Raw genomic sequence first — 27743 nt, forward strand, 5'->3', positions numbered from 1 at the left:
TAAAAACAATTGCTAAATGCTAAATGACGTGTATAAAACAAATATAATTTTAACTTCGAAGAAATGTATCTTTTCCTCGTAAATATTATCTAACCATTCTATCAAATATATAACTGGTAACTATATATTTTTAAAGATTTGATATCGAGTTGAATTAATAATTAATTATTAAACAACCCTGTAAGAAACAAAACATAATATAGTAGGGAGTCCCTCACTCACTGCAGTGAGCACTTACAAATACAAAATTGTTAAATAGGAGAATTATTTAGCTAATCTTATCTCTGACTGTGCATTACCCTTTGTACAAGACACTGAAATACTATGCCAGTAAAACTCAGTGTATATCCTTTCCACACATACATGTCAAAATAGATTGATAACTCTAAGATATTTACAGAAACTCAGGGCGCAGATATTATAGACCTGATACTGTGATCCTACACTTCACAAGTATGTGTCACCTATTTTTATAACCTAAAAATTATCAACTGTTGGCAAGAAAATCTGAGAATTTCCAAGATGGAAGTGAGACTGGGATACTCTGTCATAATGATTTGTTAATTATTTTGTGCTGGGTTTCATTACTAGTCTTAATTACATTATATCTATCTAGTATTGTAAAACATTTTTTTCTGTTTAAAAAATGGTAAAGCTGGTGTGGCTCAGTAGATTGAATGCCAGCCTGCAAACCAAAGGGTCACTGGTTTGATTCCTAGTTGGGGCACATGCCTGGGTTGCAGGCCAGGTCTCCAGTAGGGGGTGCATGAGAGGCAACCACACATTGATGTTTCTCTCCCTCTCTTTCTCCCTCTTTTCCCCTGTCTCAAAAATAAATAAAATCTTTAAGAAAAGGTTAAAAATACATACAGCTATCTTAGGAATTGACTATTAAATGTAATACATTTCATAAAAAAAAGAGTATACACATTTAAAGTATCAAAATAAAAGACAGTGTCTCTAGGCTTTATTTTCAAATAGTGGAAGTTTCATTGCATGTAGACATGACTCAATTACTTCAATGCTCATGGAAATTTGAAAAGTGAGGCAATTGTTTCAAGAGGGACAAGCAGTTTGCAACTAATTTTCTGGATAAATAGACTCATCTCCTGTTTTATGACCTGCAACTTGTTAAGGAGGATAGTGAGAAAGCCTATGGTGATGTTAAATTGGGCAGAAAAAAGCACATCAGGTCACTCGCTAGCAACTGGATTATGCTCAGTGGTGCCTACAAACCTCCCCTGTATTTCATTTAGACAGCAAAATCAGTTTTGCAAATCACTAACAGTGTCACAGAACAATTGGAAAATATAAGTTAGCCACTGGGTTGTATTTAGTTTTGGGCATTTTATAAACTTTAGGTTTTCATTACAATAATTTCAGTTGCCATATTTGGGGGTTTCTATTCTTCCTGTGTATTATTTCTCTGTTTTTCTCTTAAAGGAATATTATAGATTTAAATGTTAGATAATAGCAACTCTTTTTCTACTCAAATGTCATATTTGTTAAGATGTTCAACGATGAATTTTGCTCATGTTTCTTAAAAGCTATTGGACATAGAGATTTTTTAATTAGGTAGCACAAACTTGATCAATAGCTTTTTAAACAGTAATGACCACAATATGCAGTTCAGCGCGTCCATATTCTCCAATGCCAAATGTACTTCAGGATACTGCTACCCCATTTTAAATAATTAACATTGAGGTTGCTTTCAATACAATCTAAGTTTATCTTTTAAATGATGCTTTTTGAAAGAGAGAAATAAAGGATAAGAGTGGGTGGAGTTTCTCCCACTAATTAAGTTTCCTGTGGATATTTTTCAAATTATGGTCAACTGTTAATACATACTGTAATGCTTTAAGAAAGATACAATTTAATCTAACTATCTCTCAGCAAAAAACCGAGAGAAAATACTTCATCTTTTTCTCCCAGGGACTTTATCATTTCTTAATTTGCCATTGACTTGTGTCATCTTTCAATATATAGTAATAAAATATGAGTACTATAAAAATTTGATCAACTATAATATATGCTCTATACTATACTAAAATATGATATACTATAGTTTTCACTTACTGGAATAAAATGAGCCACATTTATCAGGATAACTGCTTCTACAGTGGTTTATTTTTATTGTGTTACTTCTTTCCCCTAAGTTCCCTTTCTTATATTAAGATAAAAGTTAGTTGGTTAGCTTGAAGCACAGAATTACTTTCTATATAGGTAGTCCTTATAACCTTAATAATTTAATTCTAATAGGTACTTCATTTTTTATTCAACTTACTTATTTTTTCATATGTATAGTCTATCTTTGAGAGACTATAAAAGAGTTATAGTGGGGGCCTGGCCCACAACCCAGGCATGTGCCTTGACTGGGAATCAAACCCGCAACCTTTCACTCTGCAGGGCAATGCCCAACCAGCTGAGCCACTCTGGTCAGGGCAGTGTTTTACACAGTTTCTATTCAAGCCCTTAGTGTAAGAAAGGAGAGCTAGGATACCAATTACAGTAAATGTGAGTAAACAGAAAATAATTATGTTTATACTTCACATTGCGTTTAGATACATTTGGCTCAACTTTGTTACAGGCATTTTTTACACTGTACTGAAATCCTGAATTAGTCACTTCTGGAAAGTTTTGTTGAGTAACTCCCAACCAACTGAGGACAGTGGCATTGTAGAACATTTTATCTGGATGTGTACTTTAAAAATTTAGTTAAACATGCCCATTTTATGGGTAAGTCTTAGAAATATTATGTGACTGCCCCAAGATCACACACAGTGTTAATGCAGGTATCCTGATGCTCCTTGCAGCGCTGTTTCACGAAGAAGCCTGAGCTTTTGGCTTAAGTCTACTGCACCAGCCAGCATGCACTTGGTCTCCCTCTTTTGTGACCTTTTCAATGAGAAGTTAGTGGTTTTGTTGGAGGTAGTGCAAGAACAACACAGTTGGTGTTGGGCAAAACGACTCGCAGACACAAGCCCTGAAACTACACAGTAGGCAGTGTGTATAGTAGGGCAGCCAAGAGTCAGAAGCGAGTGATCCCTGCCTCAGGAACTCACGGCAAGTAACCTGCTTACTCAGAATCATGAACAGGAGAAGTCAAAACAATCAAATATTAAGAACAAAAAAACCTGACAGTTTGAACATTCCATTGCTCAGTGTCTTACTGTTTTTAATTTTTTTAAGTGTAATTGACATATAGGGTACTTATTACTACCTTCCTTATCTTGGTTTTACACTTATAAACTACACCTGTTTCAGTCAAATATTAGAATTTTCATCTTGCCCATTTTCAGTTGTCAGATTATCTGCCAGGCCTTGAAGAAACAATCAATAACGGGATTTTTTTAAATGCATAAATACAAATTCATCATTGATAAGATATGTATAAACTTTATTAAGAAAGAACAGATTTGGAAAACAAGATAGTTTCCGCCATAACAGCAAACTCTTTCTGCAGCAACAGCTCTACATTGGTTCCGCGGTGGGGGTGGCCCAGCTCCCTCTGCACCGCTGTGATGTCTATGGGAAAGCCTGCGCCGAGTGCTGCCTGGCCCGAGACCCCTACTGTGCCTGGGACGGCTCTTCCTGCTCTCGCTACTTCCCTACTGCAAAGAGGTAGGGAAGACATTAAGAATAAACACGAATGCCTGCTATTTATTGTACCTGATTCTATTTCTGAAACAGCTTTCTTCGTGTAAGTGTACCAGCTTTTTTTTATTGAGTAAAAAGAGATTTAGGTATTTGCCCCTTTTCCCGAAATAGTCAAAACCTTCAGAAAGATGTATAATAGGGTAGTTGGGTCCTGTCACATATGGGACAAATGTAATGGGACAGATACTTTTAATAAAGTACTGAGGGGAATCTAAAACATCACAATAATATCATTGAATGTTTATACTTGGAAATTACAAAGTTTTGCAGCTTCACTTTACACAGAGGAAAACTGAGGGTAAAAGTCACAGACAGAATCTACGCTGAGCCTTGAGCTTTTGGATGAAAATGCTGTTTTGTCAAAAAAAAAAAACAACAAAAAACCTTCAGTTTTTATCCAGCAACATTTCATCCTGGTTCTAAATTTTAATATGACAATCCATGTCCTCAGATGAATAGGAAATTCTCAGAGGAAAGAATTTACTTACCTTTAGAGTCTTTGAGAGTACATAGGGGCACAATGATAAACAGTTTAAAAGAATTGTTTCTAGGTTTGAAGGTATCATATTTTTATATAGTGTTGATTAACTTTACATCTTTATTTGACCCAAATATATGTTTTTGACCACCCCCAAATTTAAAGGCTACTATATTATCATAGTATCACCATGTATTTGCAGTGCTTGAATAAAACTACAAGTATAAAACTACATTAAAAATACCTCTATTTCTCAATCTGTATATATATAATATACAGATATTTTAGATATACCCTTGATAATACTACTTAAAATATGTTTTAGGTCATGCTTGAATAAAAACTGCTAAAGTGTGCCTAGAAGTTATATTTAAAATATATTTACTTTATATCATATAAAATAAATATATATTTAATATAATATGAATGTATTTAAACATAATATAAATATTTTAAATAAATATATTTAATATAGTTTAAATAAATATATTTTGAATGTAATATAAATATATTTATATATTTATAAGTATAAATATAATATAACTATAAGTCTCTATTTGGGAGATTAAATGTATTAGGAACAGTGATTTGAGCATTTGTGTATAGCGTTATATTAAGGAGGCTCAGTTACACTTCAGGGAACTCAGCACAATCTGAAAGTTGTATACAAACTTGTTTCACTTTTGCTTTAAATTTTTTTTCTTACTTTTACAAAATCATTATCTCAATATGTTCTCTACCATTTATAGCTGTTCTTCTCTGTTGATATTTACCACTGCTTAAAAAACAAGGAATGATAGATGAAAGTAATATACAATAGCATGCTAATAAAAACCTAAAGGTAAACAGTACACATAAACTTATACACATAAAATTATTGAAATATAAAAAGAAATCAGCATTATTAGGCAACTGCATTTTAGGAGAAACAAATTTTATTATAGTTCATGTTTTATAAGAAGCTATAGCATAAATATTTTTCATTTCTAGTGAAGGGTATTCTAAAATACTTGGTTTATTTTAAATGTTGGAAAAATAATCCTAATATCTACCAAAATCTGTTCATTATACCACTCTAGATAATACTGACATGTAGTGGTTAATCATCACTAACTTTGTCATATAATCAGTCCACATGAATTAAAACCTACATACCTTTCTTGTTAGTAATATTGAATGAAAATTTGGCATTAGGCTATTTCATTTAATAAATATAATTTTCTTAAGCTTCTAACATTCAGAATTGAGATGACATGTTTGTATCATTTATACAAATGTATTGATTTAGTTGGAAGTTTATATTTAAAACAAAAACTCAGTGTGAATATAATGTGTTATTGATTAAAGAAACTATGGATAGTTTAATAAATAAAAATGTGCAGTTTTTATAGCAATCAAGTTAAATATTTGATTAAAATTTTATGGTTCTTTAAATCAGTCAGTTCTATGAGACTTATAATGTTATTCAAAAAATGTGAATTCATGTTTGAACTAAAATTGAATATCATTTCCTTTCCATGTGCTAGTGTATCACATTGCCTAATTTAGTAATACTCCATTCTAATTTTAATATGAAGGATTAAAACCATAACTACAGCTATCATATGTTAAAAAGCTGTGTATTATTATGTACTTGAAATGTGTTTATTGCATACCTATAATCCACAATTAAAGGGATTATTATTATAAATTTTGTGCTTTGCACATTTTACTTAATCCAGTTTCATGTCTTTGGAAAAGATGTTTAGAGACCTCATATTTATATATCCTTTGTAATGGCATTTTTCAAAGCTTAAAATGCAGTAAAAATATGTCTTCCCAAGTGTTTGTGGTTTGTGTTTCACAAGTTCTCTTGTTGGCTCAATTTTGAAATGTGCAACATCTGTTGACAGTCTAACCAATTCTACAAATAGGAATCTATAAATACTTCGGACTTCTAAATTTATGAATACAGTAACAAATTCCATGTTTGCAATTCTCAATGGCCTTTGTGAGAGCTCTTTTCATGGACAGTAACTGACTTTGCAGAAAGACAATACCCACTAAAACAGATGCAGAAAACAGTTGGACAAGTGTCCCCAATCTCTTCCAGTCTGTTACACATGGGCAATCTCCATTTTAGCCTCTTTCTGGAACTATATATCTTGTTTGCACCACAATGGCTAGAGACAACCTCCTTCTTCCTGGTCAGCCATTAGCTAAGGGCAGGCAGAACACCCAGAATGTACCACCACTAACATAATCTGAGCAGTAGAAGGAAGGAGAAATTCATTTAGATTTTTATACCAAATTTGTCATTTCTTTCAGAGGTAAGTTCATTGTCTTCTCACTCACCTGACTCTGACAGAAGGAGGCCTTGCTCCTCAATATTTGTTCTTGAATTTCTTTTTTTATTCACTGCCCAAGTAAATCCATTTTCAATCACAGCTCTGTGATCTTAAATGTTTTGTTTTAAAAAGGTTAATAATAGCAACCATAAAAGACTACTTTAAGCTAACTTAACAATAGAATTGGTAGTCCTAATACTTTTAAACTTAACAAAAGTCAATTTAAGAAACTATGTATATATGTGAAGATAAAGAGAACATTCATGTGAATTTTAATTTTCAAGCTTACTCCCTCATTAGCGATTAGGAAAAAAAACATTTACCTGTTTAAGAAAAAATGGATTGCTATTCTATATTTTGTGGTTTTAGCTGAGAATCAAAATTTAAGATGTTAAAAACGTAGGCGTTTCTAGATGTTAGATTCTTACTGATTCATATCCAGTAGCATAACAAAACAAAACATGAATTTTCTGTTACCGAGGTCTTTGAAAGACTTCTAATGCATTGTTAATACATTTGCATACTGTTTGTCATTTTGATCATCTTGGGGACTGCCCTCACAGGTGTCATAAGCTGCTCTTAAAAAATCTTTTAGTCAGACATAGATGATCTTTTTTGATATACTCTGAGAGTCTTTGATTTTTGATTCATATTAAGTCTAATGACAAATTCCCAAGAGGGACTAGAGATACAATAATACCTTTTAAATGGATTGTTTTAGACGCACAAGACGACAAGATATAAGAAATGGAGACCCACTAACTCACTGTTCAGACTTACAACACCATGGTAAGTTACATTTTTCATCTTGTAACCTGCTACCACGAGGATAAAATCATAAGAAATAATGCACATCCACACACAGGCAGGGCACACACCGCTCCCAGAATACTTACAGAAATGCAACTAAAGAGGAAGAAAACCAAAGAGAAAGAAAACTCTGAAGAACACAAAGAAATTAATTATGTCTTATTACTACATGTATGATAAATTAAAGTTATGAGACTTAAAGTTCAGTTTTCTCATATTAACAAAATCAATTTAAGTACATGTTTTCATATATATAGTAGCGACCTGAGAGTAATAGGCAAATATATACGTTTAAATATATCAAAAAACAAAGTGTATTTTTAAAAGATTTTATTTATTTTAGAGAGAGGGAGAAAGAGAGGAAAAGAAATATCAATGTGTGATTACTTCTCATTTGCCTCCTACTGGGGAACTGGCCTGCAACCCAGGCATATACCCTGACTGGGAATCGAACCAGCTACCCTTAGGTTTGCAGGCTCATGTTCAATCCATTTAGCTACATCAGCTAGGACAGAAAGTATAGTTTTTAAATGTCATGCAAAGTATTCATCAATATGCTGGTGACATAGACCCAATATATTGTTATTGGCTATCCTAGTCAAGTAGAAGATAATTCCAATATCTTCAGGCTAATTTACTAGTACGATATTCTCTTGAACTGGGGATTTTAATCATTTTATGCCTGCTAAAAATATCAAGGCCTATTTAATGTTAAAATGCTTCTTTAATGCTGAAATACCAAGCAATCTCCATTTAAAAATGGAGTAAAATTGCAGTATATTTACTCCTGTTCTTCAACCCTTTACAAAAATAATGATGAAACTCTGCTTCCCTCTGCTGGGGAAACTAATCAATGGCATCACTATTAATGAATAATTCATAGTTAAAAATAGCCAGGATGTAAAATGTAAGCATTTTAAATGTAATTGAATATAATTATCCTATTAACTTTTTTGGTGCCCTTTACATTAATTGTAAAAGAAGGTCTAATATTCTCATCAGTAAACTTGGATTTGATCTACTAATTCTGAATGTAGAATATTCACATTTCATGAATGTTACCGAAGAAAACACACTGCACAAGTAGCCCTCTAGCATGTATTTCACAATCTAGCTCCTCTTCCGAAGGCCACACCCTCTGTTAGGTGTCCTGTGTATGCGGTGTCTGATTCATGACTAATCACAGGGTTGTTTGGAGGGTGCCAGTATCAGAAGACAAGTAGTCATGAATTCAGCCTATATTTTGGATCTGTTATGCTTGGAAATTTTCTTGCCAAGGACTTTCCTATCTGTTACTGTTCTCATCATAAAGAAAAAATGGCACTATGTTAGAGAAGATGTTACCAATTTTTGTTATTGTACAGATATAGTACCTTATTGACTTACAGTCTTCAAATTTTCAAATGGTGTTAACATTCGCTATTCTGTTCATCTATTTCATATAAAAATGTTGAATTATGATAAGTACATTTAAGCTATATAGTCTTTTGAATTATTAATTCATTGTATTAAAGAATCTATTTCCTGAGCTATGAAGAAGCTAAGAAATAAGATGATGCAATAGAGCTCATTTTTAATCAGACTTTAATGTCCATATGAACATGGATCTTGTTATTTTGCTCTTTCTTATACCTTGAGTGCTAAAACAGACACAATATCATGAATATCATGGTAATAAATATCACATAGATATTTAATAAATATTTGGTAAATGAATCATGTAAATATTTCAAGATGTAGTATAGCTAATAGTTGTTTCATTTTTCCTGTAGAAATTTGAATTAAATAACATCTATTCTTTTTTAAGTATTTTTGTATTTTTTAAGTATTTTAAGTATTTTAAGTATTTTTAACATCTGTTCTTTTGTAAGTATTTTTAAGTCATATGCTGTTATTGATATCATCACAATTAGAATTGGGATATCTTAAGAAATATCAGTCAATCAGTTAACAAATAAGTAATTATTACACACCACTGTATGTAGGATATCATACTATATTTTGGTGATTGCTAGGAAATTTTACATATAAATATATATATGTTTATATTTTACTAATAATCATTTTTAATATAGTACAATATGACATTTTACAATTTAACATGATATTTTACTGATACAGCCATTTGTTCAGCAATCTAGACCGTTATTAGCCCCGGGAGGTATTTTTAATTACATATGTGCTGGAATCATGAGTGTATATACAAGGAAAAGCTGACCAAAAACCTATTTATTTTTTTGAGCGAAACTGAATAAATTATTGTTGTTGACTGTTGATTGACTAAGCCTGAGAGAGCTTCAGATTCTAAAGTGGTGTTTCTCGAAATTAGATTAGTAAAAGCCTGTAAAAATTGGTAGTATGGAGTTGCTTAGTTATAGTAAAAGTAAAATGAACATCCATCAAGTTCTCCCTGACTCTTCTATCAGAATGAGCAATGTAGGGAGGAGAAGGAGCCGCTGAGGTTCAGTGTTACTGGGGTGTGTGTGTGTGTGTGTGTGTGTGAGCAGTCCTAAGGAGATGCTTGTGGCACTCGGGAGGAAATGGTGCAGTACTCTGAGCAGCTCTGCAGCAGTGAACCATTCCTTTTCTGAAGGCCTCTTTATTCCTTGTCTGCTTGTTTGATAATTGACCAAACGTGAAAAACTAGACATCAAAGTTTGTAGTAAATTTTAACTGTTTGGAAACTAAGTCAGGCATACCCATCCGGCCAGGCCAAGTCTTACCTTTGGGGATCAGTAAACTATTTTTGAATGGGTGCTATCAATACTTAGAGTAAAATGGGCAGAAGTCCAGAGCTCAGCCCTATTAAGTCATGTATGTTGTCTTGCTAATGTCACATCGCACATGGAATCAAATATCTGTGCTCATATGGAAACATATAAGGATATGAGATGTTTTCACAGAAAGCTGCTAAGCAACTTGAAGCCAAATTACACACTTCAGGACAATCAGTTCCAGCTGTAATGGTAAACATATTTTGTAACACTCCATATTTTACATATCCTGAGGTTTTAATAGAGAGACTATATAAAATAATTCAGAATTAAGTGGATGGAATTTTACTCTCAATGAAACCCTTAACACTCACTCAGCGCCCTGTGCCCTCTGTGTAAAGACAACACTGATGGTGAGCCAGCTTAGGTGAGGCAGACAAATCCAGCTCCCCTTCCCCTGGTCCAGGGGGCTCTCCACTGTTGCTGGTGTCCATTCACCTTGGGAAATTTCAGTGTAAAACCCTAAATATGTATGTGCTGCCAGATCTTCTTGTCTTTCCACTCACACTTCATACAGAATGCTAAAGACAAACTTCAGGTTTTTGCAACATGTTTCCTTCCTTAAAATGACTGTTGTGTACAGAATTGGCGCTGGTCTGACTACATTCAACGGCATAAGTATCTGAGTGAATTTACCTTTAAAACGACCTCCCATGTCCTCTTCCTTACCAAGCCAAAATCAGTCATACTCTCATCTACACCTCCAGAGAAGGAAAAACCTCCACCGTAATTTTTTTTTAAATTTTACATCTTAGATTTTTGAATCATTGAAGTATTTAATATCCTAACTTCTAGTTAAATGCCATCATTGAATTTCATTTTGCGATAGTTCTCTTGGCTGTTCTACATACATGCAGCTTCCTCCAGTGTCCCGTAGTAAAACATCCACAGAATTCAGTCTTCTTAATTATCCTGACAACTGAATCAATTTATGTCTTTCTTGGCATCAAAATTTCATAAAATATTGTTTGCAGTGTCATTTTTATGGTCTGCAGAGTTGTAAATTTAGTCTTTTGCAGCAATGCTCGCCTGGTCTATGCTTTGGCTTCTTTTATACATGTAGGAAAATCTAGCTATGAATCTGATCATTTAGCCCCAAGAGGAGCCTCAAGATGTGATAGATGAGTATGATGTCAGCCTTAAAAAATCTCTAACTTTAATAAATTACCAGCTTGTATCAAGTCTAAGATGTCACTGAATGTAAGATGCACCATTATTTTTATGCACTGCTTAAAACGAAAACAAAAACACCTGCCCCAGATGGGTTGTCTAATAGATATTCCCAGTAGCACATCAGGACACAGTATGCTTCTGTATTAGCATGAAGGCAAAACCAATCCCCGTACAGAAGATAGCAAGGAAATTTGCTTATTTCAACCATAATTATGGGTAGTGAAAAGGGAGGGGGTACTCTTTGAACCACAAGGTGGTACTCATCAAGGTTTATTTTCTTTTTTATAAGATTTTATTTATTTATTTTTAGAGAGAGGGGAAATGAGGAGAGAGAGAGAAGGAGGGGAACATCACCACCCCTCACTCTCCCCACCAGGGACCTGGCCTGCAGCCCAGGCATGCTCCCTGACTGGGAAACCAACCAGCACGGTTTGGTTTGCAGGATGGTGCCCAATCCACACGAGTCAGGGGTAGGTTTACTTTCTGAAAGCACCAACACGGTAGACCAAAAAAAGGTATCAGGTTAGTAGATTCTCATGTGTGTTGCAGAAAAAACAAATTTTTTCCTGAAGAAAGCAACTTCAGCTCAGATCAACAGCAGCCTCAACATGCATTCTGATATCAGAGATCTTAACAAATAAAGAAGTAAGCATCTAGAATGAACTTACCATGGTATTGTCTTCTGTAACATTTGTAAACCCCTTCTAAAACTTTTTTCACTGGAGATAATCACCACAATAAACATCTTCTGATAGTACCTTAGGCTAATAATTCAATTATTTATAGTATATGTGTGCAAAACATGCATATACTTCTGAATAACAATTTCTAAATATTTTATGTCATCCTTGTTCTTTATTAATGTTTTTAAATATGTCACCAAAGACTATCTAAGTGTTTCTACACATATAACCTAAGCATTGTGAGCAGAAACATTTTAGAAATGCCATATTTTTTAATTTCTAAAACTTATAAGGAGAACATATTAAAATGGAAGATTTTTTTTTCATTATTGTTTATAGAAGTTCTCTGCCTTAGCAAATGGGTATTTTCCATCATTTCCTATCATACCTCTTAGGGAAAAGTAAATTAAACATCAAAGTCCATGTTTCATATTTTCACAAAGTAAACATTCCTATGATAATGTTACTCTGGCACAAGAATTATGTGTTTTCTTGATACAACATTTTCTATAATATTATAAAAGTAATACATATTAGATGTTTGATATAGACGAAGTTAACATTACAGTAGATATCTTCATATTGGTGTTGCCTCTTAATTTACTGAGTTTTGGCTATGCTAAGAAGCATTGCAGACTCCGTCATCACAAGATATTAAGCACAGTATTAAATACAACTATTCCGTTGGCTTCATAGTAATTTCCTAATAACTCAATTCCACTTTCATATTTTAACTTAACTAATCTCTAAAAAGTAAGCTACTAGTGACTATCTCTGAAAAAATAATTACCTATGAACAATAAAATTAAAGTGCCCTGGTCATATTTGTCTGTGATTTTTTTTTCATCTACCTATCTGTATACCAAGAAGAACATTTTCAACACAAATCCACAGGAATCAGTGGATTCAAGGAAGATTAGAAACTACTTGAATTATAAAATTTTAAATGCTGTATACTGGTCAATAAGTATTCCCCAGCACCAGAGACAGATCTTAATTTAGCACATAAATCAAAGTAGTTTGAAATTTAAACTTTTTTTCAAGTTGATAAGTTTGTAACTTTAAACTGTCTCTAAAGTTTCATTAATTGAGTCTTTTTTGTACTTGACAAATAGAGGTATTGAGCACACAGCTTTAATATACGCATATGTGCTCATTTCTGGGTGCACACATGAACATAAACTAACATTCAACAAACATTTACAAAGAAACTAGTTGGTGTGAGCGTCCTATAAAACATTGGAGAAGCACTGTACTAAGCATTATCTTGATAAATAAGCAAATTGCTATATAGCTTAGTACAGACTATGTAATTTAAGTGCACTATAGTATATGAAATTAAATCAGTTGTTAGCCATCTTAGGAGGCAGATCCAAGAATATGCATGGATGTTGAAAGGAATAAAATTTTTGTCCTCAATTTTTTATTTGTAAATATTTTATGTCTTCCCAAGAGTTTTTGATCATCCATAAAAATGTCTTTTTAGCTATTGCAACTTAAAAAATACAATTCATCCACCTTAAGTCAAATTAAAATATATTCTATTGATAAAGTGCTTCTTCTATTTCTGGAGAAAATCATCTAGAATCTAGTAAGGAAAATCTAAGTAATGATGTTTTACTGAAAAAGTGCATATCTGCAATTTTCTACATCACCAAAGGTTGCTACCCAACGCTTCTTTCTCTTCTTTGCTTGGCCTTTAGCAGTAAACATCATAGAGAAAAAAAACTTATACTGTAAAATATTAAAATTAGAATGTGACTAAAACAAATAGAATTAGATCTCTCCTTATGTATTTCTGAAATTAACTGTATTTGCTAAATACATTTAAAATAATTTACAACCATTTGCCCCTCCCCAAAATTGCTTTACTTTTATGTTTATTATTTATTAAATTCAACTTTTCAAATACAAATGGGAGGACATCAAAAATGATAACAGGTCAAATAGTTAAATAAATATAGTGTTCATTAACTCACCCATCTTTGTCTTTTCTACATGACATCTAATTTGTTGAGCCTCTTATATTATTAACGTCTCACTCTTGGAAGACATTTATGGGGTTAAAATGGAGAGTGGAATAAATGGAAAGCTGAAATGTGATGCCTTCTGTTTCTGCTTTATTGGAAGAGAATCAAATACTAAATAAGGCCTTTAGCAATATGATATTTCTGGCCAAATGATGGATATCATGGATTTTTGTTGTTACAAAAGGAAGCAATTTATTTAACTTCTTTCTTTCCTCCCATTCTTTCTGGTTTATTGGGCTCATTTCATTTCCATAAATTACCCCACTAAAAGAGGAAGTGATTAATTGAGAATTGCTTCCTTAAAAACAGTATTTCTTGTCATTAACAGCTGCAACATATTGTAACATTGTGTTATTCAAACACACTGTGGTGCTTTTAAAATTATTTTAATGTCTGTTGTTCTCAATTATTTTGCTCTAAATATTCAATTCAGCCGTGAGAATTCATTATGCAAATTTAACAACTATACCCTTCTTGTCTACTGGTAATTTTCATGACAAAAGTTTGTATTCAAACAGTTGCTTCCTAAGTGTGAAATGTATTTTAAAATATATTAAATTAAAATTCTTTCTTTCTGAAAATTTACAAGATTACTCATTGCCAAGGATCTTTTAGAGATTTAGGTGTCCTTGAGCATATGAGAGTATATTCATAAAATTTATTAAATTTCTTTGTCTTCTCAATATCCCATATTTGGAATTTTTGATTTTGGAGTACACTTGATTAGTCACTATTTTCTCCCAGCATATCTCAAATCAACTGTTGCAAAATTTGAAAACTTAACAAGTTTAGAAAATTTGAAATGTTGACATTTAACAGTGTTTTAACAATGTATCCTACCATAATCAGGGTTATAATCCCTATATCCTTTTTGATTGATTATATTTTAAATGATCTTTAAATAAAATTATGGTAACTCTGTGCTGGGGATATCAAGTTTACTTGAGACCTCCACTTATAAATGCAGACTACACAGTTTGGATTTGCCATTCAGCAGACCTCAGCTAAGGGTTAATGACTGTCTTATAGACTATACAGTAAAAGAAAGATAACCAGATTAATAAATAGTTATAATAAATAAGACTACATGTGCTCTGGAAATAGATGCAAAAAAAGAGATTTTTAGGAATCATAGAAGAGGAAGTACTTTCCGTGATGGTGATGGGGAGTAGGATTGATATTGGGAAGGAGTTCGTAATTTGCCTCGTGTGAATTCTCAGTGAAAGATTTTAGGTTTTGAATGAATTAACAGTTGAAACTATCACAACAGTAATAACAATAATAATAATACTGCACATTTTTATGACTATTTCTGTGTCCAAACATTATACTGTTATTCTATGTAGTATATTTTAAGAACAATAAAAACAATATTTTAAAGGGTTAGAAATATTTTGTTAGCTATGTTTGATTAAAAACAAATATAAGACAAAGATCGCAATAATGTCACAAGGCAAAACAAGTTTGCTGACAGAGAACAAAAGCAGGCATTTAAGAAGAACATATGTACCAAGAAGTTATAAGGCAAGATATAAATTTTTCTGACACATTTTTAGTCACTGTAGAGGGAGAAATATGATCAAGTAGTGAGTCACAAGGTACATTAGAAAGTAAATTAATCAAGAGAATATCAATAATTTCTAAAAATTAACATGAGAAAGAAAAAATTAAAGATGAACATCAGGAAACACTTCGAAGTGCTGAACACCACACTCAAAGTCATCATGACATAAACACAGTGAGCAAGTCAGAGGGGCCCAGCACAACACAATTTAGTAAAATCTGTTATCTCTTGGCATCAACAGAATGTGTTTCATGTAAACAGCTCTCTGATCAACTAGTTTAACCCAGGGGGATATTATACCTTATATTTACTGTGAATATGCAAGATTTCTTATCCTTCAGGAAATCTTTAATTAACAATGCTTTCTCGGCTGAGCTTTTGTTTCATATCAGCTAATGATGAGTTCAGTAGTATGTGCTTCCAAAAGCACTTACAGTTGAACTATACTCTGCTGCCATTTCTATGCAGAGCTGTTTGCCTTAATGAACACTCAATATGGTAGTACGCTTGTATTCCAAGAAAGTATGGACAATCTAGTAATGTTAGAAGACAATCAAAATATCGTTCCTGTTTGTAATGTGTTGAGAGGGAGTAGGGGAAGAGGGGGAGAAGGAGAGGGAGAGAGATAGTGAGAGGCAGATTGAGGGGCAGGAAAAAGATGGAAGACCCTAAAGGATGGGGAGAGAAACTTTGTTATTTGACATCTAATGTTGCACAAACTTTGGTCAAGCACTTGGGGTAGAATGGTTAGGAAGAAGAATGGTATTTATAGAGTGTCTTATCATTCTTTCTAAAATACTTGGATATCTTTCATAAGGTGGCAGGTATGGGGAAATTAACAAAAAACAGTTACAGGTTGTTACATCTGAGCACCCAAATTAATGAATGTCTGACTGAGGCACTTTAAATGAAAGTTCCAGCTGAAATTAAAAGTTACTGATGATTGGAACATTCTGCTGTGGTGGAATCGGCAGAAAACCATATTCAGTGGAGGGTTCACTCCTGCAATCACTGCTGATGGCGGCAGGACCCAACCAAACATACAACAGGGGTATCTCTTTTTTTAATTTTTATTTTTATTTAATTCTTGTTCAAGTACAGTTTTCTGTCTTATATTCCCAGCCCTGCCCCCCCCCCAGTGCTCCCCACCTCCCTCCCATTTCCACCCCTGTTAGTTTTTGTCCATGTGTCCTTTATACTTGTTCATGTGAGTCCTTCCCCTTTTCCCCTGTGATTCTCTCCCCTCTGGTCCCTGTCATCCTGTTCTGTATTTGAGTGTCATTGGTCATATTTTGCTTGCTTGTTTGTTTTGTTGTTTAGATTCCTGTTAACGGTGAGATCATATGGTATTTGTCTTTCACCGCCTGGCTTATTTCACTCAGCATAATGCTTTCAAGTTCCATCCATGATGTTGCAAAGTGTAGGAGCTCCCTCTTCCTTTCTGCAGCATAGAATTCCATTGTGTAAATGTACCATAGTTTTTTGATCCAGTCATTGACCTATGGGCATCTAGGTTGCTTCCAACTCTTGGCTATCGTGAATTGTGCTGCTATGAACATCGGGATGCATAGGTTCTTTTGGATTGGTGTTTCAGGGTTCTTAGAACATACTCCTAATAGTGGAATTGCTGGGTCAAAAGGCATGTTCATTTTTCGTTTTCTTAGAAAATTTCATATTGTTTTCCATAATGTTTGTACCAGTCTGCAATCCCACCAACAGTGAGCTAGGGTCCCCTTTTCCCCACAACCTCTCCAGCACTTGTTGTTTGTTTCTTTGTTTATGATAGCCATTCTGACTGGTGTAAAGTGGTATCTCATTGTGGTTTTAATTTGCATCTCTCTGATAGCTAGCGATATTGAGCATCTTTTCATGTGTCTCTTGATCCTCTGTATGTTCTCTTTGGACAAGTGTCTGTTCAAGTCCTCTGCCCACTTTTTAATTGGGTTGCTGGTCTTCTTTGAGTGAAGTCGAGTGAGTTCCTTGTATATTTTGGAGATTAAAGCAGCAGAAGCAGAAATCAAGAAGAAAATCCCATTCGATATAGGGATCTCAAACCAAAGAACGACAGTACTACCGCCACACATGATTTACTATTAAGGTTAATAAGATGAAACTTTTGGCTCACTGCTCCCCAACTAAAAGATTTTTCTTTTGATTCTTATTTGGACAAAGGAGAGATACAAAGAGCCAAGTTAGGGGGGTATGAATCCTTAAGGTAGTGGCAAGAGTGGTTATGAAGGCAAACTCAAATGAAAGGTGCCAAGCCAATGTGCCAAATTTGCCAGTTGTGGTTCTTTTCTTATTTAGGTAAAAATTAGCTAAATGTTATGATGTGTCTTGAAAAGTCCTTGAACTTCTGCTCTATTAAAGTAAATACAACTTCTTGTAAGTTCTTGATTAAATCAAATACTATCTTAGATTTTCCTGTAGATAAGTAGCAGTTAAAATAATTTTTTAATATAAGAAAACATTTATTAACAGAATTCCTCTGTGTGTGTGTGTGTGTGTGTGTGTGTGTGTGTGTGTTTGGAAATGTTTGCTGTCACCAGAGGAAATCTTGAGAGAAAATAAAAGCTGAGCAGGTTTCTCAGGACTCTAAGAAAATTGAGCCAAAAACTCTCAATGGGCCAGGTGGAATGATTTCATTAATTGGGAAGAAGACAACTTTCTGTTTTTTTTTATGTACCTAATTGATATATTAATATAAAAATCTGTTCTTTCTTGTTATATAAGTCACATTGTTCTTAGCTTTGGGGCAACTAGTGTACTAAAGTATTTAAAGAGTTCTGTGTTTAAGAGCAATAACTTACTTATACCTTGTATTTCTGTAGGTATTTATAGTAACATAGATTAGGTGAGAGACAAGTCTACAAGAAAAGCAGGCCTGGGAGGCACGGTTGGCGAATCAGAAGATGTCTGTGGATCACCATGGTGTTTGTTTCTGAATCCAGTGGATTTTATTCTGAATTGTCACGCTGTCATATAAATTATGATTCATTAATATTTAGAATTTTAATGAAAACCCTCTTATTAAAAGTAAAATAACTCTTTACTATATTAATTTTTTTAGTTTTTAAAATTTAATTGGTGTGATAACACAGTGTGAGGTCCACCCTCTTAACAAAATTTAGATCTCAAAATCTTACTCATTTTGCCTAACTAAAACTACATACTTATTGCTAGCAAGTCCGAATTTGCCTTTTCCCACACCCTTAGCAACTGCCATGCTTCTCTCAGATTACTTTAGATTTCTTATATAAATGGGATTTTATTTCTCATACTTGTTCTCTTGCCACAGCCTTATTTCACTTAGCATGGCCTCAAGGTCCATCTGTGTTGTTGCTTATGGCAGACTTCCTTCTTTTTTAAGACTGACTAATATTCCAACTGATAGGATTTCTAAATCAAAGAAATTTAAACAACACAGCAATTAGCAGGAACAAAAAGAATTCCATGTACACTGCATTGATCCCTGTGACAAGCATTTTAATTATTCATGGCAGCTCCTGACTCACAGGGGACTTCCCAGACCCTGCTGGGCACAGAGATTCCATTTATCTCTATCCAAGGAAGCAGATGCCTTGCAAACTGGCAGAGCCACACGTGCCAAATCTATTCAATCAAAGATATACTAATACTTTCAGAGAAAAAAAAGAAAAATGCTACTATATTCAATATAGATATTGAAAAAGATACATACCTCCAATATAGAAATAGAGTGATTTCAAATCAGTTAAATATTGTTTCTTTACATTTCAGTGATTTTCTTGTTTTTTCCTAATTCCAAGGGATTAGTCCTTTAAATAAGATATTTCTGAATATTAGAAGTTTTATTTCACACATCCGGCAGTAAAGGAACAGGCCCTGAGGCTGACTGCCCCAGAGATAACAAATAGAAGCAGAAGGCTGACTACAGGCAGGGGGAGATTAGGAGCGGGTGGACCTCAGCCATGGGCAGGGATTGGATGGAAACAGGATTTGGGAAAGTTTTAAGGCTAGTGAAAGCAAATCATATTGTCTATGACAGACAAAATTCTCAGTTGATTATAAGGAGAGTAAAACTGTCAAAGTGATGCCAAAAGAGGGGAAACTTTTTTGAATTAAAAATCTAGCTAAGCTTGAAATAGAGAACAAAATATTTTTATCTGTCTGTACTGTCAGCCTTCTATGCATGTGAAAATATATTTATTTTTTTTCTAAATTAATTTAATGAATCCCAGATTGTACAGGATGTCATAATGGAAACAGGATTATACAAGATAATAAGTAGAGGGTTTTTTGGGTTTTTTTTGTCTAAATGAGTTTTACCTACACTCCCTAGGTCGCACTTTTGATCTTAACTGTGTTTCATTTACCACATTGAAGGAGGTTACATAAAGGGTAAAATAATAGAAACTTAATCAGGAAACAGGATTTCTTATTGCTGCATTTTATTATATACTCTTGCCATATTCTGTAGCCTAATTCTTGAAAATATTAAAAGATGTGTCATTTTAAAATAAAGGCAATTGAAACCACATTGCATTAGAAATATGCATCTTTCTTCTGAGCCATTCCAAACATTTCACGCCAACTGTTCTTCAGAACAGACTTGCGGATTATTTAGGGGTAATTGGCAGGGAATACAAACTTCCTGAACTCTACTTTTTGTAAAATATTAGATAAATATTGGCTGGTGAATTTAATTTTACAGATTAAAAAACAAATACAAAGAGGCAAAATCTTATTTACAAAGCCCTGTGGAATGACTTTTCTGCTGGGAAATAGTACAGTATGCATTGGTCCCATCACTCAGAGCACAGAGTTTTAGAGTGGAAATAATTTCTTGGGTAGTATTACCATGGCATATAAAAATGGATAGTTACGCCGCGCACGTGACTGACTTTGTTACTGTAATGCTATTTTCTGGAAGACGAATATCTGCACATGCCTTATATAATCCATACAAAACAATGTCTAGTTTGATAAGCACTTGGGTTCTGAAATCTTACATCCTTGACATTTCTGCCACCCTCAATCAATCTGAGAAATACTTCCAACTTGGCAATAAATTTATCTCCTGAATTTCCAAACAAATTCTTTGGAAAGTTGAGTTTATTTCTCTAACACGTTCTCATTTCATCTTCCTTTCCACTGAACAGATAATCACCATGGCCACAGCCTTGAAGAAAGAATCATCTATGGAGTAGAAAACAGTAGCACGTTCCTGGAATGCAGTCCAAAATCACAGCGAGCTCTGGTCTACTGGCAATTCCAGAGACGGAATGAAGAGCGCAAAGAGGAGGTATAGGAATGAAATAAACTGGATCGTTTCTATCTGACGTATTCTAAGTGACCCCAGCATGGTTGGCTTGAAGGGGAAAAATTACTGCAAATCTTTATCCTTTTCATAACAGCTCATTCACTAAACAGATAGGCATTGAAGGTCTGATTAGACGGCAGGTTGTATGCTAGGTGTTGCAATAACAAAGGGAAGTTTTGTCCTAGAAGCCATTTGGTGATATACAGGGTCTGGCAGAAATAATACCTGCTTGAGTGTCGGTAGAGTAATAATATGGGTGCAATAGTTTATAGTTTTAATTTGAAGATTTCACTTAACATGACATTTGGTATGCTTGAGTGTGGTATTGTTAGGTTACAGAATTACGTGCTTATGATTTCACAATAAAAAATTTTGTAATAAAAAAGGGGTGGTATTTGTGCCAGGCCCTATATTTTTAGAATCTGCTTTCTTCTTTCTGTAGTTATCTACAAGGTATTATATTATCTATATTTATATATATATATATTTTATATAATTTTTTTATTTACTTCTTGTTCAAATACAGGTTTCTGTCTTATATTCCCAACCCTGCCCGCCCCTCGCCCCATGCTCCCCGCCTCCCTCCCCTTTCTGTCCCCCACCCTTAGTTATTGTCCATGTGTCCTTTATACTTGTTCATGTGAGTCCATATATTATCTATATTTATATATTAAAAATTATTCTACTAATTTTAACTGTTACTCAATTAATGCTGCTATCCAAATGTGTATTTCTTTCTCCATTAACTTCCACCTCAAATGAGAGTTTTGGGAAAGGGAGTAGGGGATTTAGGATGAAGTATCTAATGTCCCAGTATGAACTCTGATATGAATTTTGCATATCAGAGCTGTCTCCTCAATGAATACATTTATTCCTCTGTGAAATTAGAGAATTGTGCAAAGAAAATCTCAGTGAGGACTCAAAGCTTTTGAAAAGCATTATATAAGAGCAACCAGGCTGTATGACTTTTAAATGGATAATGTGCATTTTTACAAACATAATCTGAATATAAAGGTAAAAATCCTCCCATTATCTTTTTTGATTGAAGCAGTCTTTGTGTATAATAACATCATGCAAATGTCAAGGTTGATTTTATACAGTACAGCCTAGGCTTTCAGGGATCTCTGTTATAAACTGCATTCAAAATAAAAGTGAGGTTGGCTGTATTTAAGAACATACCTGCATTTTTATATCACATCTAAGACCCAGGAAATTAAATAAATAATTATGAAACATGTAACCCCATGCTTTTCTCTGCTTATCCAACTGCTGATTTTTTGTATTTTATTTTTTCATCTTTTATATGTTTATTCTCATGCTGCATTGTTTTCTAGTATCATGGTTCTGTATTTCCAACTCTTATATTTAATGTTAATTTTCTCTTCTATACGCTTGCTTTCAAATATGCAAAATAAAGTATATTTTGGTACTTTCCTCCCATCATCTTGAATATTTTAAATTATTATAATGGGAAAATTTGTTAAAACCATAGGCAACCAATATTTTGCAAAGCATCTTAAAAAATTGACATAAATTTATAACTTTTTTCTGATAGCAAAATGCTATCATATCTCTTAAGCTAGAAATTTTATTGACTGTTAAAATGTGCCTCAATACGTAATCTAAATTTTTACTGAGACAGAGTTTCAGAAATATATTCCTTTTAAATACGTGTGTTTTACTGCCCTTTTTTCTTCTGCTAGATTAGAGTTGATGACCATATCATCAGGACAGAACAAGGACTTCTACTGCGCAGTCTTCAGCGGAAGGATTCGGGCAATTACCTGTGTCACGCTGTGGAACATGGATTCATGCAAACTCTTCTTAAAGTGACCCTGGAAGTCATTGACACAGAGCATTTGGAAGAACTTCTTCATAAAGATGATGATGGAGATGGCTCTAAAACCAAAGAAATGTCCAACAGCATGACACCTAGCCAGAAGGTCTGGTACAGAGACTTCATGCAGCTCATTAACCACCCCAACCTGAACACAATGGATGAGTTCTGTGAACAAGTTTGGAAAAGGGACAGGAAACAACGTCGGCAAAGGCCAGGACATACCCAAGGGAACAGTCACAAGTGGAAGCACTTACAGGAAAATAAGAAAGGTAGAAACAGGAGGACCCACGAATTTGAGAGGGCACCTAGGAGTGTCTGAGCTGCATTACCTCTAGAAACCTCAAACAAGTAGAAACTCTCTTAAGACAGTAACTGGAAAAAATGCAATATACATGAACTTTTTTTCATGGCATTATGTGGATGTTTACAACGGTGGGAAATGCAACTGAGTTCCACCAATTATAAATTAAGTCCATGAGTAACTTTCCTAATAGGCTTCCTTTCTAATACCAACATGTAATAGAGGTCAGGTGAACGCAGATGTTCACTTTAGCAGACTTAATGTTTCCTATGGGACTTCACTGTACAGGTTTTGCTTTCCTCTTTGCCTGAGAAATAAAAATATCATTTGCCATATCGCCATCTAAAGAAGAAAAGTTGCATCAGCAAAGCCATTTTATTGAACTAAAACTTTAAAATAAACTGCATGGAGTTACTAAGCTGATGAATATTCCGAAATGTGGTTGGATCCAAGAATATTTTTCTGTCTACCAGCGCTCGTGTTTATATATGTATGGGAGGTGTAAAATGATACTGAATGAAATGGTCTATAGAAATATGAAAAACATAAACCATCCATCATCCAGAAAACAAATGGAATTCACTGATCTACTACTGATGTCTTCTTTCAGCTTTGATCTAAAGATGTATTTTATTAAAACTATAATTTAAATGTACCATGACAAATATGCAGTAAAATTTAGCTCTTTTCTAAGCTAGAGTAGGTTTTCATCTTACAATTATTGTGCTATATAGTTTTTGTTTTAAAAATTCCAATTCTATGCTGCTTTTTTCTCCAACATTTTGTTTTTAGTTGTTCAAGAGGGATAGCCAATACTGTTTTAGAAATATACATATATATATATATACATCATTGCAATTAATTCATAAAGCCTGGATATAAATTATGTTTTATTACTCTTAGGGTTTCAAACAAATAACACCTCCACTTCTTTAAGTATTGTCTAAAGTGATTTTAATATGCATAATGGTCTCAGAAAAACAGCATTTAACCCTCTCAAAAAGGGAAGAAACAAATTGATTTGTTAAATGCATTTTGTTGTATCTAATGAATCAATGAAGAGAAAAGGAATGCATATTTCATGAAATGAATAAGCATTCATGTTGTTCTGAATAGATATTCATAGAAAATGTCTCTTAATTCTGTGTTTGAATCTCTGCACGACATTTGGGACATAAAAACTCTGTCTTATGATTCCATTAGGAATTACCTCTGGGTCATCTAATTTTTTAAAAATGAGAGATCAGTAATATTCAGAACAACATCTTAAAAACAAATTTTACCACTCTGTTTATATCTGTATTAACTGTCTCTTATCTCACATTAAAGACAATTGTCTGTCTAAAGAACATTAGTTCTTTTCATGTCAGTAGGAGCAACTTTTATACAAACTATTTTCCAGGACACAATCCACACTTTACACCTGTAAAAGTCTTTGTCTCCTGCAACAACTTATTAAATAAGATGAAATATTATTATTAATTAAGGGCTTGCCTGCTTTATTGTTCTAAGATGATTTCTTGAGAATCTTTGACGTTAAGGTGTATAAAACCATCAGCATTGCAATTGTTTCTTTTGCACTGCGTTCTTCTTGCCAGAAATCCTTCCCTAGGTCCTTCATTATGACAAAAAGGCAAAAGAAACTTCCTATTGCTACTTAATGAAGACAGCATTGAAATTCTAACTCTGTCTTGGGATTCTAAATAACTCAGCATTCATTTCTCACCTCAGACTACAGTGAATATTCTAAAATTTTGCTATCAACTGAAAAATTTCACAGATGGAAGCTCAATTTACAGTTTTAATGATTATCTTGAATAAACAGTTTGTTCACACTTTTTCAAAGGAAAGCCTAAAAAATTCTACATTCAATTTTAAGCTCCATTGATTAATACAGTAGTACATCTTTAAATGCTAACTGAATTTTAAGTTATTTGAAGAACACATTCATGTAGAGAAAACAGAAGTGTGAAATATAAAAGTCAAAAAACAAAGAATGTTCCAGAAATAGGTCATTCTTTTATTTTTATAGGATATCCTAAGTGTACCAAAATTTGGTGGTGCATTTTATTCTATATTTTCAACTGAAACAAATTTACTTGCAATCACAGAAGTATTTTATTTCTGATTAGTCTTCAAAAATAAAAGATTTGAAGGAATAGAGATAATAAATAAGTTCAGGATATCTTCCAATATCTGAATGCATTTTGTTTAGCATTTTAAAATACCCATAGAAAGTCTACACTTCAATTAAAGAAACAAAAGACCAACAAATCTGTGTCTGAATGTCATCAGTTCTAAGTTTTCAAAGACAATTATAGATATAACTTGCGGGTAAATAACTCTTATTACAGTCATAATCTTCTGCCAATGTATATTGAGTCAGGACAGGTTGCACGAAAAATAATGTCCCATGTAATTTTTAACAGACTTTGACATATGCATGGATCATCAGAGTTGAAACTATGGTAAGAGATTCGTAGGTCCTTAAGCAAATGATGACCACAGTCTGAAGGTAGGAAAAAGGTACATCACAGCAGAGAAATTATGGCCCCGTTGAAATCAAACGTAAAATGTAAATGCATGTAAATGCACACTTAATACCACTCTTATGTATTATTTAGTAATTTTTCAATGGTATGTGTTTAATATTTTTGCTACCTACACATTAGGCAAAGAGATGTAAATAATTTTGAAAAGGAGAAGAGTGTAAAATGCAACTTTTTATAGGTACTCCATTGCATTGTGTTCACCATCCTAAAATGCCAGATTTCCCTCACAGGTGATGAGGTGGCTGATGTGCTATTTAAGGGCAGAAGGTGTGTGCCCATTTGAAAAGCATGTTTTTTCCAGGTAGTATATGTGTTCCATATCTGTATTTATCATTGCATTTCAGATGGGAACTACAAAACTGGAGAGAAAATGTAATGAAACTGCTGCTGTAAATTATTCCTTTTAGCATGTATTCAGTTGCTAAATACATATTTCTTCAAAATATTTGAATTCAGATGTCTTTACTGTTCCCTCTAGCATATGGTGTCAAGGAACATAAGTTTAGAAAATGGTGAGAACCAACCAGGTTGCCACATAATCAGCTATCAGTTTTCTGCATTGTCATCGGCTGTAACCTGGGTTCTATATTTGTGGTGAGGATGTGAATTTTCAGGCCTTCAAATTAAATGTTATTATTTTTATGTCATATCTATAAAGGAAATATGAAAGGGAATGGAACTCTATAATGTGTCATCATGATCAGTTTGGTTTTATTCAGGATCTTCAAAGATGCCTGATAATTTGTCATTGAAATTGCCAGTCTTGGAGGTCATAAGCAAGCATTAATATGGAGTGAATAGTATAACATTTTGAAACCTTTGTTTTATTAATTCATTTTTTACACACAATTTGCTTTCACTTTATTGGAAATCTATCAAGTTTAATGGCTTCAAAGTTACTATTAAATCATCTTACTGGGTTGTAAGTTGTTAAATATAAACTGGTCTAATGCCAAAGTGAGCTATCCTTTCTGTTTGGACTTTGTAATAATTATTTAAAGTTGATGTTTATATTGACAAAACACATGTTTCTATAAGAAAGAAAACACTATTTTTCAAAAAGTCTGCAAAATCTTATTAGTTTATTTTATTTTAAATTTTTTCTAGACTCATTAAAGAAACATGTTTCGAGGTTAATGTATGAAGAGGAGCTATAAGTGAGGGAGGGAATGACGCCACAGAAATCGTGCCTCACGCAGTGTGACCATTTTTACAATCCACATGACCAAAGAAAAAAGTTTGGCTCTGATTTCAAACATGCAGATACACACAGGCAGAGGCAGTCAGCCACTGAAACCAAACCAAAGATGATTTCAAATGGGAAGAAACAGGGCTTGTAGACACTGCCCATTAAAGCCAGATTCCTATCTATTTGACTAAATCCCACTGATAGATCTTGTCTATGTACTATGTACTTGGCACTGGTAAGGGATGAGAATACTGAGATGACTGGGACTTAACCCTTGTCCTCAAAGAGTTCACAGTAATATAAAGGAAACAGATAGTAACATGATTTATAATCATCATATCTGGCAAGTCTTTTCTGAACATCCCATTTCTGAAGCTAGCCACCTTCTCAACACTAAGTGTGGGTCTTGTATATATTTTTATTGTTACAGTTATTACGAAGGTATAATTTTTCTATTTACATCACTGCCTCACTTTCTAGTACGGGAGCTCCTTGAGGGCAGGGTCTGTGTCTAACCTGAGTCTGACTGCAGTGCCTAGCAGGATTCCAGGCTCAGGGAGGGAACTCAGTGAATCATGGTTGCAAAGAACCAGGTTATACTGTGGGAAGTTCCAAATACAAGTTCACAGTAAATGTGCTATAGTGTCGAAGAGGAAGGAGGAATTCCTTCGGGCAGAGAGATGGAAAGCTTCAGAAAAGAAATAACATGCAAGCTATAAACAAAAATTTAAGACAGATTTGTCCAGATGATGTAAAAGAAGGGAGATCTGAATAGAAGAAATAAGGAGAGTAGAGGGGAGATGGGAAAAATGCTTTTAGTTTGGGAATAAATATTTTAGGTGGATGGAGTACGCTTTCATAAAGAAAAGTAAAATCCCCCACTGCTATGAGTCGACATGGTGTGTGTGTTTGTTTTTTCCTACATTTTGGCTTATTGCCCTCTATTTGTACCACATACTCTCATCACTGGCCCCTGGTGTCATTCACTCTGCTTCCTTCCACCCCCTACCCACTTTGCTTTTTTCCCCCTTCCTTCCCTCTTAATGTTGACCTCTTTTATTCT

The 27743-nt window shown here is 33.7% G+C and overlaps 1 protein-coding gene across 1 annotated transcript in view; it reads left to right on the forward strand.

Annotated features, from left to right (window-relative positions):
* Positions 1 to 26447, forward strand: part of SEMA3A (semaphorin 3A) — a 323208-nt gene extending 296761 nt beyond the window's left edge. The window contains exons 15-18 of the mRNA XM_037066142.1: positions 3464 to 3621; positions 7184 to 7251; positions 20638 to 20780; positions 22502 to 26447. Of these exons, the coding sequence (XP_036922037.1) occupies positions 3464 to 3621; positions 7184 to 7251; positions 20638 to 20780; positions 22502 to 22957 (825 nt within the window). The 3' untranslated portion in view covers positions 22958 to 26447. The remainder of the gene's footprint in view (positions 1 to 3463; positions 3622 to 7183; positions 7252 to 20637; positions 20781 to 22501) is intronic.
* The last annotated feature ends 1296 nt before the right edge of the window (positions 26448 to 27743 follow it).

Source organism: Sturnira hondurensis, unplaced genomic scaffold, assembly GCF_014824575.4.
Source record: "Sturnira hondurensis isolate 20B ecotype Veracruz unplaced genomic scaffold, ASM1482457v3 Scaffold0016462, whole genome shotgun sequence".
In the NCBI taxonomy this organism is placed as follows: Eukaryota; Metazoa; Chordata; class Mammalia; order Chiroptera; family Phyllostomidae; genus Sturnira; species Sturnira hondurensis.